Genomic DNA, 21,933 nt, shown 5'->3' with positions numbered 1-21,933 from the left:
AAGCCTAGCAGAGTTTTGCACTTGTATAGGCAAAAAGAAGTGGATTGTTTCTGGGCTTCTTTTCATGTGGAGTCTCAAAGTTCAGGGTTATCTGTGGATCACACCTGGCTCTAGTTTTGACTGTTTTTCATTAATTGCAAGAAACTGAGCATTTAATTACACAATATTTACCCGTCAGAGGCAGCAAATCTATACATAAGTGCCAATCCAATACAAACCTGGTTCTGCTTTTTGATTGTCAATGTACATGCTTTAGTACATATGAATTGTAATTAACTAATTAGCTAATCATTATACAATATTTGACCAAGAAAACTTGCATAATGATAATACTTTATTTTATTATTTCATAGCGCTAAAATATTACAAATATTAATTATTTGGTCACTCATAATCCCTTCTCTTTCCCCTGATCCTGATGCCTAAATAGGTTTGAAAGTATGGTTCCAGTTTTAGAAACGGAGAGACTCAGGTGCAGAGAAATTCGACATCCTCTAACCATGTGAAATTTCAATTTGAGAAGGATTGGACCCAAAGAGTTTCTGCCTTCCATTTCTGTGATCATTACAGTCCACCTTTTCCCGTGTTACAGAATTACCTTTCTTTTAATAAGAGACAGATTAACAATTTGGCAAGTTTTGATTTGCAGACAAAAATTGCGACTTGTGCTAATTTGTGTAAGGAAGAAAACTGTCATACAATTGCTTCAGGATCCTGCAATAGGAGCTTAACTTGTCACAGCTGCTCACTTTCGGCTCCTCAAAGGCTTGTTGTGGGTTTTGCGGCTGGCGTGCTGTAATAAACCAACCTAGCATGTGGCAGTTTATAAGCTTGCATTATTACAAATGGGATCATACTGGGTTCCAGAGAGAGAAGTCATTTCTTACCTCTAAACTGCCTACTGCCAGCCTGAGTTGGAAGCACAGAGTAGAAACAGGCCTCAGGGAAAATGTACAAAAAACACTCTATTCAATAAAGCAGCCCTGAAGAAGCTGTTTTGTATAACTTGGTTTCCTTGTGATACATCCCTTCAACATGACTCTTTCATTAATGTAAATCATTAAACCACAAATACGTAAATGAAGATGAACAGTTTGTGATCGGTACCAATTTGCTTTAATAATACACAGAATATTATTAAGAATATTACTGGGGAGCAGGTAAGCCTTTTGTTTTACTGTTTCAAACTGTTCAGGTTTATCTGGCCATCCATGCTTGCCTCTCTTCTAGGGCGGGATAACTTTCTATGCAGCAGCACAGGACTTTGAGCCACAACATATTGTTTCCATCTGGATAATGGTCTCTTGGACAGTTTTTTTGCTCTAATTTTAGCCACGGTGGTCTCCTGTGTGTGTCGAAAGATGATGTCGTGACATAAGGACCAAATGTGATGGAAGCGTGAAAACATGAAAAAGGACCCTCTCCTGAGGCCCCCCCTGGAAATGTTGGCAGTATCAGGGCAGGATGAAATTGCAGTAGAACTGAACGCATCCTGCGGATGCTTATGAACAGACGTGGTCTCACTGATCTCAAACCACATCCATTGTAGCTACTGGGACCCAACACCACCAGTTCTGTGCATGGAAACCTTTGCTCTTTTAGAAGGAGATCTTCTTTTAGTTCTCACTAGTAGTAAGTATTTGTCCCTTGAAGGCCAACGGTATACATTCACCATAGCTCCTATTTTTGGTGTTGTGCTATTGCTTAAATGAAGGCTTGTATCCAACAAGATGGCTCACAGAATCCACAGGGACTTGGAGCTGATACTCAGCTGCCATCACTTTCATTTAGTTTGATCTTTCATAATGAAAATCACCAGATGTTTCCCCTGAAATTTGCTGGGACTCCTACCTGGCAGCACCTGTCTGAATTTCAGCATTTGCTGAAGCTTCTTGCAAGAAAATCAGTCGGGCAGCTGGCTGAGCACCCCAAATACAATGAATACCCTAATTCAGACAGACATGACAGACCAACAGTGCCCTGGGTCCAGGAGGAGTGTGTGTGGGTGTTTGTATGCTGTCTAAAGTATTTGTCTGCATTATTTTTAGTGATTTTTCTTTTTACTGTTAGATACGAAGGCAAGTATTATTAGTTTGTTTTCTTTGAATTTATCATACAAAGAACCTTATCATACACACAGGAGATTTTTAGGCCTTGGACAGGCAGAGCCTTTGCTCTTTAATGCTACCCCACCGATGTCTGCTAGTAATGAGCACCTCCATGTGGGTGAACTTACTTGGGGTCAAATGAAAAAATCTTTTTAGGTCACTAAAATAATACTAATAGTGTGGCTTAGCTTCTTGGCCCTTTATAAAATAGTTCAGGTAAAAGATAATCTGGGACTCTGGGAACATGGTTTTAAGCTTCCCGTGTAGCACCTGTGATAATTGTCTTTGACACCCAGAGTCAACATTCTCATTGTAACTTTTGTATCATAGCCTCTCTTTGTGTATTTATTTTTGCTTATTAATTAAAAGGATTTCAGTATTTATTTTGTTTTGTAATTCTTTTCTCCTTGTCTGTCCAATAGCCTTGTGGCAGCCTTTACTTGGGGTAGACATTGGTATATTACTAGATAGATGTCTCCCTTGCCCAGTTACAGACTTTTAATTGTACCTTTTTTGTGTTTTGACAGTTTTGGTTTTTTTCCCTGCCCCCCGCCCCATTTTGTTACTTTGACTTTCCAGGGTCGAAATTTGGACTGCTGCCTGGATGTGGGTAGCTTTAATATTAGACGTTTTTCGATGCATGTGAACTGACGAGGAATTTGCTCTCAGTCTCAGCTGATAACAGCTTTCTCATTTCTGAGAACACCTTAGTTGATTTTGAGCAACCTTGCTTCATGTCTCAGCAATCTGGCAAAGGCAATGTGAGTGTGAAATATGAGAAGCAGCTGGCCTGCTGACACAAGGACACTGCATCTATCTGTGGACAGATGCGAGATACCCACACAGAGGAAATGGACTATTTATTAGTGTTTTTGGCGTTTGTTCTGAATTTAAACAATGCAGCACTAAAATGTGTTCCTCCTTGAAATGAAGGCTGGAAGCTTGACGGGACTTGAATTCCATGGTGGCTCTGTGAACGCCATGGGTTGCTTCCTGGGACATAAGCCTCAGTTATTGGGAACATTTAACATGGCAGCCCTGTATCATCTCAATCTGTAAAGTATTTTAAGATTTTGAGTGGAAAAACACTGTCTAAATGTATTTTTTCCTTATTATTGTCTTATAAAAACATAGGATGTACCAACAATGGCTGCAGTCTCTACTTGAGGAAGTCTAGTGTCTGCTCCCTAGGTAGCAAATACAACAGACCATGGCTATATATGGCTGTATTAAAACATACAGTATAGAAATTAAACAAGCCTTATGATAGCAGTTATAATGTATTGATGCTAGAAATTAGTCTGCTCCCTTCCAAAACAAGCTGCTATAGAACTGTATAAACATTGAGTACAGTGCCCCATATTTTTTTTCACGTTATACTAATTTGGCTGTAATTTAGCTTTTAGCTATAAATATTTCTGTGGCTTGTTTTACAGGTATGCATGTAGAACAATCACCTGGGACATAAAGATTACACTGAATAACATGCTTTAGAAAAAAATGAAAAAACAGTTTGCAAGTACAATTTTGTTACCATTTTTCAAAATCCTTAACTTAAAATGTAAAGGATCCATAACAATGTTGTAGGTAATAATGGGCAATCCTGTCTTGGTATCACATGCCTGAATATAAGATCATCCCATACTTAAAGCAACATTTTTGTTTAAAAATAATAAATACTTAAGTTGCTAGTGTGGTGCTTTTTAGTACTGCGTTGTTAAAGCAGTTTTGTGAACTGCATGTTAAGGTCAAGTGGTACACTGGGAAGTTAGCGATAGTTGATGGGGCAGCTAACCCTCATACATCAGTTTTACCAACCATAATTCAATTGAAGACAAGTGCAAAACGTGTCTATAATTTATTTATGGTTTTGAAAAGTAAAATTACCAGATGACAAGGTTGCTGGGTTTGCTTCTATAGAAGAGCGAAACTTTTGTCTCCCATACTCCCTTAGCAAAAAAACTTCTTGTAAGCAAATGCATGGAATAGGAAAAGGCTCCTAGAGCCATTTCGCCTGCCTCTCTCTCAAATTCCCTGAGCTCCAGCATCATTTTCTCATGTTTTCTTTCCACGCTGTCTTAATCTACTTTGATCCATCAGGTACTAGCCACTGGCCAGTATCTCTTGGGCCAGTTATGCTAGGGTCCATGCGCATCTGAGACCAGCCAAAACTCAGTAAGGACCCATCCTAATCCCTTTCAACAACACTTTGTCAACACAGGAGCTGCTTCTGGGCAACTCCATTATCAGACTGATGTAGAAAAACTGAAGGACTTTAAATAAAGAGCAACAAAAGAAGCCCAAGGGGATAGAGGCTTGCTCTTGTACCCATTTCAGTCAATAGAAAAAACTTTCATAAACATCAACGTATAAAAATCACAGAAGGTTTCAGGATGGAAGGAAAGAAGGAAGAAACTAAGCAAAGGACATGTTTAATTTGGACTGCAGGTAAACCTCCTTAACAACAAGCTCTATCAAGTGACTGTGAGACAATCTCCCAGAACAGCTATAACTCCATCACATGGGTCATTTGGAGAGCAGTCTTGCATTGCATACTGCAAAGCCTGCATTGTTGAGTAAAGGATTTCAAAGAACAAGCCATGTTTCCAGCTCTTTTTTTTTTTGGTGATTGTTCTTGAGATATTATTGTTCTTACAGGATGGAGCCTGCTAACTGCATCATCGCTTATGATTTACATTATATTCCTTCTGTACCAGAATTCACCACACTTTCTCCTCTCTCCATCTACATGCTGCTCTGAAGGTTTTAGGGACTTGTCTAGAGGAATAACCACAATTCCTTTCTGCAGTCAGAAAGCTGCAGTGTTTTTCCATTCAGCAACTCTTTCATCACTGTACGCTGTGATGCAAGGCAAAGGGTCATTTTTAAATCAGTGTCTTTCAAAGTGGCTCTGGTGGAGAGTCACTTAGCATTTCCATTAAGGATCTCAGTCCCTCGGGATAAAGCTTGATGAAATCTTCCCAAATGCTTTCTTTCTTGTCTCGAGTGTTTGAATGACAGCAGAAGAAATGTTTGTGCTGAAATGCTGGGAATTGTATTTCAGATGGGTTCAGCAGTGCATGTATGTGTGTGTTAGATGAGAAAAAGGCCATGGCTGGGAAATGGCCAGGTTTTAGATTTGTCATTTAGGAGTGCCAGCTGCATCCAAGCCTCAGAGACTGAGACTCTCATCTCAGCGTTACATTTTCAGCTCTTGATGGCCAAAAAACTGAGATCCACGTCCTGCTCTCCCAGGTGACAGGACAATAGACCACGCCACTCCAGACTTCTCTCTCTACCCTTCCTTGATTTTCACTTTCAGCATTGTGCCCCTGTTTTCATTTAGTCCTTCTGCCTTGAATGTTTTAATTGAAGTCTGTCAGCACTTTCTTTCTTCCTCATTGGTAATATCCCACAGTAAATGTTGACAAATTAGTGCAGCACCTGAGCCCTTAATTGAATCAATGCCAGCACACTTTAATTGCATTTTATGCTTCTGTAAATGTTTCCCATCTGATCCTCTAGCACAATTTCCAAGATTTACACTGGGGTAAAAAGTTCATGGTTTACACAGTGTTCCCTAGAAAGTGGTAGCAAGTGTGATCTAGGTTTGGGAATACTGTCATCAGATATAGGTAGCGTGACCTTAATAATTTGAGGGGAATCTGGGATGGAGGAGTGCCAGGAGCACCAGCATGCATCTTCCACCCCCCAGCAGCTCCAAGGAGTGGGGCTGGGCAGGACACAGCCTCCGAAATCCAGAACTGTCCTGGCCAACCTGGGACATACGGTCACCCTAGCTGACCTGTATTGTGAGTACTGAAAATAATCAGAATTAAGGGGAATGTTTTTGTGATGGTTGTAGATTATAATCCGTTTCCTACACCTGTCATAACAAGGACAGATTCACGTTAAATGCAACCAGGCCATTGTCTCTGTGAAATGTATTGATAACAGCTTCCTCCTGGAACATGTTTTCAGCTTCCCCCAAACAGCTTTATCGAGCATCTTCACCGTCTCGACACTGTCAGCTGACTTGACGTCTCAGAAAGCTTTGGTTATGCAATCATTCAAAAAGATACATTTGCTTGGCTTTTAACTCCCAGCAGTAGCTAAAATCTAGCACAGGGGCTCACCACACAGAAGAAAAACTCCATTTATCCAGGATTGCCGGGCTTAAAATAAGCAGCAGAGCTTTCACCTGCTGTGAAAAGGCACCAGCTGCACAGGTCAAACCAGATCAGCACGCTTACAGGAGGAAGCTATTCTGTGAGCAAGGAGAAGAGAATCTGCAGTGACACCAAGGCTGGGAACAGTGCCCTACTGGCATACTGTAGGCTCTGAAAGATGCTCCTTTTCTCCAAATTGTAGACGTTAGGAAAGAAACGGGAAAGCGAGAGAAATTTTTTGGCTAGTGGATGACCTCTGAGAGCATGACTGCGCTAGTGCAGAGGGCTGTGTGAATAGCACGGGGTGCTTCCCCCCAGCGAATTCCCTCTGCTTGATCACTGCTGCCATTCGTGATACAGGAAGCTTCAGTGACACTGGCCTATGTGCTTCTCCAAAGAGCTCCCAGAGGCTCTCTCTACCTGGGGGACACTCATCAGGTACTAAACTACTCTTTGGGGACCTATACGAATCATTTACCTGTCATGCCAGGAGATGTCTCTTGCAAAGCTCCCTCAACACTACATTAACTCAAGAATTTTCACTAACAGGTATCCCTCATGCCACATTAGTTGTCAGTAGAGGTGTAGTTAGCTTGTTCTCCCTATAAAACCTTTCACAAATCCAATACATTACAGTTCTCTCAGGAGCATTCCCTATTTACTTATTCATTTCAACTTTTTCCCCATGGTTCTTAGACTCCTGTACTTAACCACACTCTATACTCTCCATTGCGTTTGTTTTGTGCTGTAGCAGACCAAATAGCATGTTCAGCACAGCCGTGGATGGTTAGCATCAGCTAAAACAAGGACGATATTTAGGGAACATTTGCTATAACCTCTACAGCATATGTGTGTGTGTAGGGGGGTGTGACTCACTGAACATGTTGGTCTTTAATAATAGTTCATCCCATTCTTTTTCTTGTTTGGATTGATAATGCCCCATTCAGTTATGCTGGGCTGGGATAGCAGAAACATTCTCCTTCAGCTGGTGGCAATCTATATATTTGGGCTGGTGGTGGCAGCATGCAGCAAGGTGGGGGCGTCTCTTTCTCTGTGACATTGCTGTGGCTTTTCCTAGACCAATGATTCTCAGCCAAGGTGCTGCTGCACCGTGGGGTACTGCAAGGTCCTTTTATAGGTGCTAAGGGATGCCACACAACTTTTGCATCCTCAGGTGTGCAAACAGCTACCCACGATACACAAGATAAACCCCAAGATTTCAAATCAGAATCCATAGTGTCAAAAACATGCTGACCTTCTGTGGTTTTCCTCAGGTTTTTGCAACAGGAGAACAGCTCTAGTATTTTGCCCATAGTCAGAAAGCAAGTGGAAGCTAAGAGCTGGCATTTTCCAAGGGTCTAACAAAGGGTGCCTGGAGTCTAATGAGGTTAAGAATCATAGTCCTGGACCACTGGTTCTCCACCTATTCTGATTCACGGCAACCTCCACAACTTTTTTGAGTTTGTCAGCATCCTTGGTTGAGAACCACTGTTGTACGGCCTCCACTTAGCTTACTGGTTCTCAGCCAGGAGGTTGCTGAGCACTCCTGCCTGCTTAAGGTTTTCTGATAATTAATGGCCAAAACTCTCCCATGTTGGGGTTGGGGGAAGAGGAGAGTAGTCTCATGTACCATGGGTGTCTCCAGCTCCTCCAGCCACAGTGCAAAGAGTTGCTGCAGCCCAGTTTGACCCCTCCAGAGGGGCAGTGCAGAGGGCTGCAGCCACAGTACATGCTCTTGTGCTCCAAACCCACGTGCCCCTTCCAGAAATGGGTGTGGGGCAGTCCCTCCTGTCTAGTGTGCCTCTGTTTTTGGAAGGAGCATGTGGGGGTGGACTGGGAAGGAGTGCAGGCATTTCAACTTGGCTGTGGCCGCACCTATATGGCAGTACCTCTGGAAGGGGCTCACAGCTCCCCAGTTGAGAACCACTGTCCTAGACTTCTATCAGCAATCTCTACTAGCAATGTAAGAGCCACCCTGCTGGACTTGGCATTGCTGAGCGTAGAGAACTTGACTGTTCCTTCCTCTTGCCTTGCTTTTTCTTTTGAGAAGTTCTGACTGCTAAAAACCAATTTACCTCAAATATGGTAGAAAGTTGTGACAAGGGTTAAAGCCTCTTCTGGCTTGCATTCCAGCTTTGTACCCTGCAGGGCCAGGCAGCAGCATCCCCGAGCAGGCTGTGCTGCTCTGCATGCGGTACCCTGACAGGAAGCACTGCAGCTGCACCCACGCAGTGCTCTGGATGGGCTAATTAGCACTGTATTTCTGCCATGGTGATAGAGAACAGGGAAGATGGAACAAGAAGGAAAATATGAAAACTCCATAAATCTTGTCTTGGTTGAGAATATCTTCCACTATCATGATAATACTTCGCCCTTCCATTGTGGCTTTATCTTGAAATCTCAAGTGCCTTAGAAAAACTGAATCAAGCCTCCCACAGCCCCTCAGAGAGATGGTATCACCGTCCCCATGAGAGCAGAGGAAATTGAAGCACTGAGGAGCGATGTGATGTATCCAAGGCCACAGGTGGAGTTAGTGGCATTGCTAGGAATAAATCAAAGGAGGCCTTAGTCCCAGCTCCCTGAGACACTGCCAGATCAGACTTGCCCTGTTTCAGTGTTAAAAGAAGAGGTGAAAAATCATATTACCAGCCAGGACTCTTTGTTTCTACTGCTCTTAATGGCATCACAGATGCTTAGAGCAGGGTAAGGAAAGCAGCTCCCCATTCTGTGTTGGACATTAGCCCATGCGCAAGAGTAATATTCGAAGCAGCTCAGAAGCAGACCCTCTTTCCATTCCCTTTAAAGCCGTGTGCGCAAAGCAGCTCGTCTACCTCAGGGAATCCAGTGCATCATTCCGACTCCTCTTTGCACAAGGGGCAGCAAGGACAGGTCTGGTCTGTCCATTGTGACAGGTTCCCATTCAAATATTGATCTTCCTGGATGTATTGAGTTCTTGACTGAACATCCATGTACGGTGATAAAAACAAAGATGCTGGGCTTGTCTTGCTTACTCTGGATTCATCTCAGAGTGACGCCATGGAAAACAGTATTCTTGTGGCAATGAAACTGAGTTCAGGATCCAGCCTATTGTATATGCCAGGCACCACAAAGTCCTGCGTAGCCTGCTACCCTAGTCACTGGGAGGAAACAATCCAGTGAAAAGCTTTTGACAGAAGCAGCCGCAGAACAGAGAAATTCAAAGCGACACCTCTAATTGGTCACTTTGCTGCTTGCATTGTGCAGTCCTAGAAAGGCTTAAGAAGCTTTGTGGTGTACGGATGTCAAAGGCAATTAATTCTTGGGCTGGCTACTGCGGTTGTAGGAGAATGACCAGTCATATAAAAACATGTTTTCTGCCATTTTTTTTCTCCATCCTGTCCTTCGAAAGTGATTAAACAAACCAGTCCAAGCCTTGTGATGCCCCTTAATACAGCCCGGGGTTATATTTCCCATAATTCTTTTTTTTTTTTTTTAAATTAAGGATTTTATGTTTGATTTTGAACACAGACACATAACTCACAGGAAACGTTTGTAAATCCTTCCCACTCCAGTGTTATCAGCAAGGAGCAGAGGTGTATGGTAAGCAAGTATCATAATAACATGTGGGATGAGTTAAGCCTACTTTAGACTGTTTCTCTTAAATTTAATTGATGGAAACTGCCCACTTTCAAGCTTGCTTGTTACCTTAGCAGAGTTTTCCCAAGATTGTTGAAATACAACTGTGGGTGTTGTACAGACACCCACGCTGCCAAAGAAGCAGGAAGGATGTACTTAAAAACCCTCTAATTTATCTAATAACATCTTTTGTGGCTTTTTGTGTAGGTTTGGTATTGTGATGGAAATACATGCCTTGGTTAGATAAAGAGCTCCAGTTCAAGACAGTAGGCATCACATTTGTATTGTGTGGGGGCATGTAGAAAGCTGGTTGGGAAAGGCCCTGACCAGCCACTTACCTCTGTACATTGTAATACACCTCCTCTCCTCTAACCTGCCATTACAGGGTCAAATAATAAAACTAGCTATTTTATTTGTGAATGCTAATGACAGAGTATTATTTCCCCTTTTGCTGGAGTTCTTGCCCTCCTGGATGGAACAGAGATTCCCACTATATTTTCCCCCTATCTTTTTATATCCTGGAGGCTATTTATTATAGCTGCTGTGTTCTTGGCTTTGTTCTTCACAGGATTCTCTCCATGCCCAGACCAGCAGGGTTGTTTGCAAGTCATGCAAGATGCTCCTTTCTCTGTTTTCTTCATTGTTGCTGCAGGGACAAAGAGATTAGGACTGGGAAACAAACTCATGTTCCCTGGATAATGGTGCACGCACACCGCTCTAAAGTGAGCTCTGTCTGGGATACTTACCATCCTCTGCTGGGGTTACGTAGGTTCTGCCATGGTAAATGCTCTTGATTCATCTCTGATTGAAATGGTCTTCCGACAGAGATTCCTGGTTTGGCTGACATAATTATCTGTAATTATTTTAGCCCTGGAGTCAGCATATCCTTGTTTCTTTTGTAACATGGAAATTGCATGAAGTGTGAGTAGTCACCAGTAATGCTTCTTGGGGATGCTAGAGCTAATAACAGAAATGAAAAACTCAACCCTTATGAACTGAATAATGACAAACAAGGCCACACGGAAAATCAGCTTCTACGTGCACTGGAAATAAAGGAGGTCACAGAGGTTTTTTTTTCCCCCTTCCTGCTGTTTACTGTATATTCCCACAAGGTATTGTGGTATATAAATGGGATCAGAGTTCTTACATTGTACCGGGAAGAGCCAGGCCTAAGACAGCTAACATCCTCATGTAGTCATGCTTCATTAGTGCACATATTGCTGAGGTTTGGAGTAGGTGCGTGGGTAGAATGCTCAGATGCTAATTCTAGCAATGAATCTCATTGATGTCATAATATTGGAATAAGTGTGGCTCCCTGAATTGCTTAAAGGGCCAGCACTTCCCTCTGGACAGCGGAGGATTTGGGAAAATCGAGCACTTCTGATCCTACATCCAACTTTCATAAACAGTAAATGCTAAATATTAAAAGAGAGGGAAGACTTGGCTTGTGCACACTTATAAATCTCTTACATAATCATACTCTAAATTGACTGTTTGTGATGGTGAATGAGATGTCTGGAAAGCATTAAGGTAATGTGGTTTTTCAAATGGAGCGAGTAATAGGAATTTAACTGAAGTCTTTTCTGGTGCGTGTTCCTCAGTAATGAAGTTACCAGACTGGGGTCAGACCAGAATTTTCTTTGCTTGGCTTCAGGCCAAATATGAGAGTACATCTAAGTCTGGCCTTGTGCCTCTTGTTCTCTCTCTGTTGAGGTCTGGTAAGGTCCCTATTTTGCACCTAGGACTAGATGAGGCAGAATGGGTGTCCATCCAGCCAAATCTCTTCTGTCCAACCATGGGTTGGGTACAGATGCTTCACAGGAAGGACAGGGGGTCTGTCATGGGCAGTTCTGCAATTCTGCTGATCCCTCAGCCTCGGCCGTGAAGGCCAAAACACTATGTATTGCTGTTTTACAGCAGGAACCACTTATCCTTATTTTTTTTGTTTCGGGGGTTTTTTGCCTTTTAATTTCTTTGACATTCTCTTGCTCTTGTACTTGGAGAAGCCCTGGGTTTACTTTCAAACACTGTTCATTACCCAAGCATGCTTGGGGCTTGCAGGCTGTGGGCCCATGGAGCTCTGGGCAAGGGAGCTTCTCAGGTAAACTCTTTTTGTCAGAGTAAATGAATTGGCCTGCTGCTTCCAGGCTCTGATTGAGCTGATTTACACCGTGATCGGTCCTGTGCTGCAGATGCAGCCTGCACCAGAGCCGCACACTTCAGAAGAGACACTGCAGCTTCTGGGGGGTCTCTCAGGGTTGTCAAAGCAAACGGTCCAAGGATGTGAAGGTAACCCACCCATGTTAATGGGTGTTCAACCTCTTTGTGGGCGCTGTCTTCCAGAAGTGAAGTGGCCTTGGTTTACTGCAGTTTAATTAAGCTGGAGGTCTCAGGCTTAATTAAAGTACAATGAATTAAGGCCACTTTACTGCTCAGTGAGAGCATCCACAGAAGTGTTTAATACCTGTTAGCATATACATATTAATTGCTTACCTTTTGTTGATTTGTCCTTGGGTGTCCTCAGTAAGAGAAGTCATCAGGTTGCAAAGGGTCCAGGGCCTGGCCTGTGAGAACCTGAAACAAGAGCCTGTGTGAGGCAGGGCAGCTGGGCAGGTTGATGAGCTCAGTCTGATGATGTAAAGCGTATCTGATAAGCTCTGCACCTGTGCTTGGGAGTAAGCAAAGGGTACAAAGTGAAGCATATCAGCTTAAAGAATAATGCCCTAGAAAGTGAAGTAAAGCCTAATAAAAGCCAGAGAGTGCATATGAAAAGATCCCAGGCTGCAGCATTATCTATAAAAAAAATTCTGTTGTGCTCTGCAATTCCTGGACAACCTTCAAACTATTTCTTTACAGACAGAAGTGTTGTCCTGCATTACACTGATTGCCAGTTATCTTGCAAAATCAGTTGAAAGTATCTCTGCTGTGTTTTTCTTTTGCAGCAATTGCCCTTCGTTTTTGGCAGCAGCTTTAGCCAGAGCAACATCAGATGAAGTCCTTCAGAGTGATCTTTCGGTGCTCTACTTACCAAAGCAGGAGGACAATGCGGATGGGATCATACGTAAGTGCATTATATCATACGCATTTACTCTGCTTTTTGTGGGCCCTTTTCAGAGCACAGCACTGAGTTTCACAGGCTGGTGATCAACTCTAAGGCCTGCCATGCTTAGATGAGTTCAATCAGTTGTGGAGCCCAGGCCATGGGCTTCTCTGAAATAAGTCCTGCTTCAAGCCTGAGAGCCGCAGCTGGACAAGAACACGTCAGACTCCAACTGACAGATTTTTCAACAGAGCTTTGCAGTGTCCTTTGGTTTCAGTGTCTGATAACATTATGCCATATAAAAAACTGTTTGATATTAAGAACAAAAGGATATTCCCTTCTCTCCATTTGTATTTATTATGTAGTAAGACTTTCCATCAGGCAGCTCAGGGCCGCAAGCTCTAACTCAGGCTTCTGCTGACTGCGTTCCCTTTGAGAGCTGTTTGGGATGCTTGTTAAGATAAAAGATAACATTTCCCAAGATGAGTCTCCTGTCATTCAGTCTGGAAAACATCTAGTCACCAATCCCCTTAATCCCTTATTCCCTTTTGTTTTTGATTACAAGAAATTAGAAATAGCTGTGTGGAAAACTACATGTTAGAAATCTGCTTGAGGAAGAAGTTTCTGGTCTGTTTGTCAGAGCCACGCAGGAATCTAAATTTGTGCAGCTTACTCGGGACTTTCAGTTGGTAGGTGTGACTGCTTTTCCTCCCAAACAGGTGTCTGGAATGGAGCTGTCATTGTTCTGGCTGAGCAAGCCTTATTAGTTGCAAATTGAAATCTCTTCGACTCACATAAATATTTGACAGTCTCCAAGGGAATGTTGACTAAGCCTCAGCACAAAATATCTAAGGAAGCTGATGTTTTAAATGGAGATCTCTGTAGTAGACAACTTTTTAAGAATGCATTTGAACTTGTAATGCAAGGAAGTAGACATGCATCAGTAGCAGGATACTGGTGTAGCCTGTAGCTAAATTAAATGTGCATTTCCACCCTACATTATCCTAGGGAGATGTGACTGAAGTATCTAGAGTCCTGTGTCCAGTTTTGGGCCCCCCACCACAGAAAGGATGTGGAGAAATTGAAGGGAGTCCAGCGGAGGGCAACAAAAATGGTTCGGGGGCTGGGGCACGAGACGTATGAGGAGAGACCAAGGGAACTGGGCTTACTGAATCTGCCGAAGAGAAGACTGAGACAGGATTGAATAGCAGCCTTCAACTCCCTGAAGAGTGGACACACAGAGCATGGAGCTGGATTGTTCTCAGTGGGGGCAGATGACAGAACAAGGAGCAATGGGCTCAAGTTGTAGCAAGGGAAGTTGAGGTTAGATATTACAAAGAACTGGCTCACTAGGAGGGTAGTATAGCACTGGAACAGGTTACCCAGAGAGGTTGTGGAGTCTCCATCCTTGGAGGTTTTGAAGACCCAGCAAAACAAAGCCTTGGCTGGGATGATGTAGTTGGGGCTGGTCCTGGTTTGAGCACGGGGTAAGACTAGATGTCACCTCCTGAGGTCCCTTCCAACCCTCATTCTCCATGTGTAGCACTACATGAGGATAAGCTGTGCTTTAGGGGTAAGAGAGTAAAATGTGAGGGGGAAAAAAAGAAAAGAAGAGTGGGTCCATCCTAGTGGTGACTCGATTTATGAGTAATGTAATCCCATTTCACAAAACATGCCAGGGCTTATGATTTCTTAAACACATTGTGAGGTCAAATAGTAAGAGACTGCTGTGTTGAATGGAAACAAAAGCCCTAGCTGAAAGGATTCATGAAGGACTGAAGTGGATTTCATGGGAAAGGGTGTTACTGAGATTAGTCACGACAAAGTGGGAGTTGAGAAACCTGAAGTAGCTACTTAAAAAATATGGTGACTTGTAGTGTGGCCATCAAACTTGGAGAGCCACTCTAGATCTGGGTTACAGATGTTGGTAGTGAGTTCAGAGTATACTGCTTGCTTCAAAAGTACTCAGATGGCTGCAGGACAAGAGAGCTGGTGCTCCTGGTGTCCAGCCCTGTGTCAGCCTGTAGTAGAAAGACTTTTCAGGGGCCCAGCAAGCTTGCTACTTTCTGCAATACAAGGAAAATAATACAATACTTGCAGTTTGTCTCTGAGTCAGAATCTGCTAGAAAAAAAATCAAATTTCTCTTGCCAGGGGAAGGTCAGTGACGGGCCCTGCAGTCCTCTCATAGATGCAGTCAGTAAGAGAGGGTGAAGATGTACATGAGCAAAAGAGCATCAATTAGTGGTTTAGTGGAAACATAAGTGTGAATGTGGCATATTCAGAGCAACTCTTGAAGGTTTGGGGTCACATGCATTTGATGCATTTGCTGCACAGCCTGGATTTAACCCAAAGAATGAAAGCAGGGAGGGTTGCAAAGCGAAGTTAGAAAGTCTTAATTTCTTTTTGGAGTAAATGACATTTGGATGTTTGGGCTTGAGGCAGAAGCGTTTATATGAGGGGACCAGAAGGTAGAACGGCCAAAAGAGTTTGTAAATTGGCTCTTAATGACCCATTCCACCTTTTTACCAGACTCTTTCTGAATGGTGTTGAGCATCTACACCTGTTGCTGGCTTAGTTTTACCCCCTGTGAGAACCAGGCCCCAGCTACCCAGACAAGGGCATCCAGATGTGGAGGTGGGTAAGATGAGAAGCCTTGTCTACAGGCTTGGGCTTTAAACGCCCTCCCTCCCCGCAATACCTCACTTTCTTCATCTGTAACAGGAGACAATTCTTCCCCACAAGGTTATTTAGTTAATGTCGGTTCAGCAGTTTGAAAATGTTGAGTGTTACATAAGTGTCAAGTATTGTTGAAACTGCTGAACCAAGGTGAAGATCTGGTTTAAATCGGCTATTAGTGGAAGGCCCCCAAGATCCTTGGGTGATGAGCATGGAGGAAGTGCAAAGTCAATATTGCTTCATAAACTGGACTTTCCTCTTGTGCGTGGTGGTGTAGGGCTGCCGGGCATTCACGCACCATCTCAACCCAGTAGAAGTGCAGCGAGTCCAGCTCAGTGGTGCTTAACCTGGAGGAGTGGCGTGGGGCCAGCCTATGGGCTGGATCCTGTGCAGGGTCAGTGCACACTACCTGGATCTGGCTCACCCCCCGCCCCTACATGGGGCCTTGTGCCCCAGTCCAGCCCCGTGTGCCAGGCCTAGTGAGCAGGACCATGTTGTCCCCCTGCAGGGCTCCCCACTGGTCTGGAAACTTGGCAGCAGAGGGGTGGCACTGAATGTTGCCACTGCTCCCCCACCACCAAATTTCTGGACCTGTGGGAAGCTCCGCAGGCTGGATGACACAACTCTGCAGGCTACATCTGACCTGTGGCCTGGGGGTGTTGAGCATCCCTTGTCTAGCCAGTTACCTACAGCTAATACAGGGCTGGGGAGTGTGAAAATGGCCACACACTCACAGTTTCCATTCCCTCCTACTTTGCAATGAGAAATCAGACAACCAGTCTCAGGAACAAACCTGTCTGGCCAGGTCTCCCACCTGTGCTGGCACAATTCATCAGCAGCTCCATCGCAGAAGCATCTTAGAGCAGGAGGGAGATGGACTGCTGCACGGCACAACCACGATGAGCGCTGACTCAGCTCCTGCTCAGCCCCGCGACATTAACGATTGATGAGTAATTTACAGCCGTGAGGGGGTGGACTGGCTGCTGTGGGCCTTTCTCCTGTTTTGATCTCAAGCAGCAATTATTGATGATGCTGACATTCTGCATACTTCCTGCAGGGAAGGGTATTTAGTATCTCAGCACAGCTAATGGCTTTTGTCCATTCTGCTTGCTGAGTGGCTTTCCAGGTTGTAACAAACCAGTAACACTGAAAAAACCCAACCTTTCTCTGTTAAACATGCCCATTAGGAAGAGGAGAAAAGGAGCCTTGTGGCTGGAGTGCCCTGCCTGGGGGTAGGATTTGGACAGTGCTTTTGCCCATGTCTTGCGCTGTCCAGCAGGGCAAGTGCTGAACGTGCTGGGGATCAGCTGGGGGTACCACTGTGCTGTTGCACTGGTAACCTGATTGTACCGGTACTTCTACCATCTGCTTCCAAGGGCTGGTAGGTTAAGCAGCTCTATCTCCTCCCATTGGCAGCAGGGACTCAAATACCAGTGCCACTCTATGGCACCTGACCGCAAGTTATGGCTTTCATTATGAATGTGATCTCCAGCAGATCATTCACACTCACTACCAGCCAAGGAGAAAAGAGCAGAGTACAAACTCTGAAGAGTGGAGTCCCCCAAGGGTCAGCATAAGTACCAATAGTTTTAACTGTATACACCTCAGACTTCCTGCATACAACATCTACGATGCATGTACACTGATGTCACCATAGCAGCCCAAGGAATAGACATGATGGAACTGGAAAAGACACAGAGCACTGACCTGGGACTCATCGCTGACCATCTCTGCAAGTAGTGCTCAAAAGTTGAGCCTCAGTGTCATTGCTCTTCCACCTGGACAGTTGTCAAGTCGCGAGCACATTAAATATCAGAGTAGGCAACCACATCCTTCCCCATGAGCATACCCAAACCTACCTAGGAGTCACATTAGACCATTCCTTCACCTATAAACATCACATGCAGAAGGCCAGCGGTAATGTCTCTGCCTTAGGATATTTAGCCAACATGACATGGGGTGCCAACTTCAAAGTGCTCAGAACACCACACTTGCAATGGCATACACCTCAGCAGAATATTGTGCCCCTGCATGGTCCAGAAGTTGATACACTACAAAGCTTGACACTACCTAACCGTGTGCTGAGACTCATAACAGGCTGCACAACTCACACACATACACACACACACGTACTCCCTGTGCTGTCAGGCATTAGACCAAGTGATATAAAAGACAGACCCCAACATGATTACTAGCAATAGAGGCAAGAGATGACAAAAATCACCTGCTCCATCAACTGTTAACTGAAGACCTGAACAAATGGAGGCTCAAGAGGCTTTTAAGTCGTAAACTGTTTGCACACGAAGTTCCTTGAAGAGATTCACGATGCTGAACCAAACCTTTGAGCAGCAACAGAGTGGGCCAAGCACTGAGAAAAATCAGACCTATTCCTATAGTGTTTTATATCAACACCAAACAAGTCCCCCATTGGGCATGACCTTGACAGAGAGGTGTGGGTCAAGCTGACCAGACTGAGATCTGGATACAGACACTTCAAAACATGTCACCAGATGAACCTCTTGGCCAGCCCTCTGTGTGAATGTGGCATCCAACAAACAGCCAGCACTTACCTGAAAGCTGCAGTATCTATAAATGCCAAGACGGGGTAGATGGAATCTGCACATTGAGTGATAATACCAGGCAGTGCCTCATAGGGTTGGAAACTGATATCTGACACCATACAAAGAAAGAGAGGGAGCAGCAAGTATCTGGTGAACATGGTATGACCAGCTCTCATACCTAGGGACTGGAGTACAGGAGGCGTCCTGGCTCTCTGAATCAGCTGCGTCCCTTTATCCCAGTCTGTAGCTATAACAATATCAGTGTACAACACCTGTCTGAAAGATCTCAGAACTCTTGTTGGAGGCTAAGCTTTAAAAGTCTTGAGTCTCCGTTTCCCCATTTAGGGGATAAATAATCAGTAGAGTTCGAAACAGATCCCAGAGGCCTTGGCTTGCTGACCACTCCAGTACACACATTTCCCAACCCTATTAGTGACTAATTGTGCCAGCACTTCTAGGAGCTGCTTACAGATGCTCCACCATATTGCTGAGAAATGAAATATTGAATGAATGCTAGTAGTTCCCCTTCCCTCCCTCCTTCCCTTGGACAGGGGGCTTCTGCAGGGCTGGCGGAGTTGCTGAGGCTTCTGTTGAAACTGGAGGTTGGGGATACAGGCTTTGGGGAAGCAGGAAGAAACCTGGATGTGCTCCATCCTCCCACATTTGCTGCCTGCTTTCCCACTCAGAGCCGCAACATCCAATTTCAAACAAAGCAACAGTTTAGCATCCCTTTCAAGAGTGTGCTGAATGTTTCTCCAGCCCATTTGGCTTTTAAGCGTTACACCATCTTTCTATCACATAGTGTCTCAGTCCATCACCGGAGGAGCCCCCATGCTGTGGTATGGTTGCTTCCCCTAATCTAAAATTGTAAAAGGGTTACAGCAGGTGTGCATACAACCTTCTCATTCTTCCTGCTGCAGAAAATAAGCCCTGGAAAAGGACAGCAGTTACGATAAAACAAGGGAGACATTCAGGGAGGAATGCTGGCAGTGCCTGGCTCCCTTGACTCCCCCTTCAGAATCCAGGTTTTCCTAGCTGGATGCCCATGTCAGGTGCCTGCCAAGCCTTCTTTCAGTTTGTCTCTATAGGTATTCAGTTTGTCTCTATAAGGTAAAAATTCTCACTTTTTAGTGCTGTTTGTTTTTTGCCTTCCTCAGAGATCGAGACAGTGAAGCTAGCCCGCCTGGTTTTCAACAAACTCCATGAGATCTGCAGCAACTGGGTGAAAGACTTTCCACTTCAAATGAAACCCCACCGGTACTATGAGACATCCATCCATGCCATCAAAAACATGCGCAGGAAGATGGAAGACAAGCACGTCTGCATTCCGGACTTCAACATGCTCTTCAACCTCGAGGTAAAGGGGGCCGATGCGAAAGGTGACGTACACTTCCGGAATGTGGGCTTTGTCCTTAGGAAAAGCAGAGGAAGGGCTTACCCACGAAAACTAAAGCCAATCTGTGATGGATCTGAGAAGGAGGCTACAGACACAACTGTGTTTTTAGGGTAGCTGAGAGAATTTGCTGCAAACATTAGTAGGTACAATTCTAAACACAACTGCCTACATGGTGCATAGCAAGACAGACACTTAAAGTGAGACTTCATCTAGCTAACATTTAATGGCTTTGTCTCTGTTGGACCTGCTGAGCCAGTTGCTGCCTCCATTTTGGTGGTGTCCGCACTTCGCTGCGCAGTTTTGATCCCATGCCTTGTGCTAATATTTGTCCTGTGGTTTAGAAGCCTGTTAGCTTTCATTTATTTTAGAAGGTTGCACTCTGCTGGCAAGAGAAAAGCCTGCATGAGAGCGTGGTGTCCATTCACCTGCTTGGATGCCAATAGGAGTGTGGCTCTGCAGCAGTCCCTTGCATTTAACGGCTTGAGACACCACGTGGAACTCAGCGTTCCCACATGGGAGGCCATTGCGTTACTCAAGAGTAAGCCAAGGCAAGACCCTCTGTCAGTCAAAGGGCACCTGGACACCAGCGGAGAAGGAAGTGCTGGTGGACTCGGAGCTCATTCCTGCTGGCCAGTTGTCATCCGGGGTGGGCGTGCTTTGCCAGGCTACTGTGGAGCAACATCCATCACCTAAATACCTGAGAAGGGGAAGGTAGAAACAGTCCTGGGAGAACAGAGTGAGGCCCCCATGAGAGTCCAGCAGCACCAATGTCTGGGTGGAGCTGGGCCCAGAGTTACTTTCCTCCACCTGTTCCCATGACTTAACCAGCCCCAGCTCCGTGCTAGTTCTTCAGCTGTGAAGATCGGGATGCTGGGAAATGGCAAGGAAGAGAAAGTAGCAAGGGTGATGCCACCTGCATCAGGCTGATGCGGGAACTGGTTCTGCATTGCACCTTGTCAACTTAATAACGGTTTTCTTGGGCCCCACCTGAGTTCTTGCTTTGAAGCTGCATTATGTTAATGCAAACAGAGACAGGTTTGTTTCCTTTGCCTGTCAATTGTTACCTTCCTTCACTCAAACTTGTGCTGGAGCCCATCACTTAAAAATTACAATGGATAAATATCCTAGTCGTTTAGATGGCTGTCAAGGTTGAATTGGCACTTGACAGCGGGTTGGTGTTTTGTCTGTCTGAATAGGTGCTGGAGCTGATGCCTCTGGGTAGCGAGGCATTGTTTCTTCTGCTTGAGCAGACTGGGGGAAACCAAAAAGACTGGGTTGGAGAGGAGCGATTCTGCTCCTTTTGGTTTGAGAATATGGTCATGTTTAATTCCCTGGCAATACATATAGCAGCCTGAGTGGATGGGGACTGGATTAAAAAACCCAGGGCCAGTCAGCTTCATGTTGTAATACACTGGCATTTTACCTCTGAAAACCCGGGTTCAAATCTTGCTGTCTGGTAGTCGTCTCCTCCTGGCTGCTGTTTGTATCACCAAAGCCACTTCCTGCTTTTTATTTAGGAGAGGTTTTGAGTCTGCACACCTGAAAGGTATAACAAACCAGGAGGCTGAGCACCTGCTCCTGGCATGGAAGCGCAGTTCATCAGGCTTAGAATAGGACTGTATATGCACAATCCCCCTGTTGGCATAAACAAAGATAATCTATCCAGTCACTCTCTCCTGTGGAGAGTCTACCTCTGTAACCACATGACAGTCCTAACAACCACTGAGGGGACGCCAGAAACCTCAAATTAAATGGTTTTAATGGTGTAATTCAGTTAACCAGCAGCATTGTCTGTCTGTCTAGTTTGCTCATGTGTTTTCAATCACAGGATCAAGAGGAGCAAGCTTATTTTGCAGTGTTCGATGGTCACGGGGGAGTGGACGCTGCCATCTATGCCTCCATCCACCTCCATGTGAACTTGGTGCACCAGGAGATGTTTCAGCATGACCCCGCAGAGGCACTGTGCAAGGCATTCAGGGTGACAGACGAGCGCTTTGTGCAAAAGGCAGCGCGAGAGGTGAGTTGTGTGGCTGTTCCACCCAGCAGGAAGCTGCAGGCTCACAATCAGTCCCATGGGAGCCCCCGCGCCCACCTGTGCATTGTAAAGTGAGTCTGGAGAGTAGGGACCCCACCCTGCCCTCCAACCTGATGCTCTAGTTCAAGACCCCTCAGCAGCCCCCTCGGGCCGGGCAGGTAATGACGTTCCTGCCCCAGTGCATCGTGAACGTGCACTTCTGCCTTCTTGAAGCTGGGAGCAGCTTAACCGGTGCAAATCATCTTCTGCCACATGCTGTTTGAGGGGCCTGGAGCCTTCCTCCTCTGGGCTGCCTGTATGGATGTTACTGGCCTGCCAGCCACCATCTGACA

General features: G+C 44.9%; 1 protein-coding gene across 1 annotated transcript in view; it reads left to right on the top strand.

Annotated features, from left to right (window-relative positions):
• Nucleotides 1–21,933, top strand: part of PPM1E (protein phosphatase, Mg2+/Mn2+ dependent 1E) — a 92,833-nt gene that overhangs the window by 63,610 nt on the left and 7,290 nt on the right. Inside the window, exons 2-4 of the mRNA XM_019545712.1 lie at nt 12,835–12,953; nt 19,328–19,527; nt 21,395–21,583. Of these exons, the coding sequence (XP_019401257.1) occupies nt 12,835–12,953; nt 19,328–19,527; nt 21,395–21,583 (508 nt within the window). The remainder of the gene's footprint in view (nt 1–12,834; nt 12,954–19,327; nt 19,528–21,394; nt 21,584–21,933) is intronic.

This window comes from Crocodylus porosus, unplaced genomic scaffold, assembly GCF_001723895.1.
Source record: "Crocodylus porosus isolate Cpor-Errol unplaced genomic scaffold, CroPor_comp1, whole genome shotgun sequence".
Taxonomy (NCBI): domain Eukaryota; kingdom Metazoa; phylum Chordata; order Crocodylia; family Crocodylidae; genus Crocodylus; species Crocodylus porosus.
Note: the sequence above shows the minus strand (reverse complement) of the source record. Positions and strands in the feature narration are given on the sequence as shown.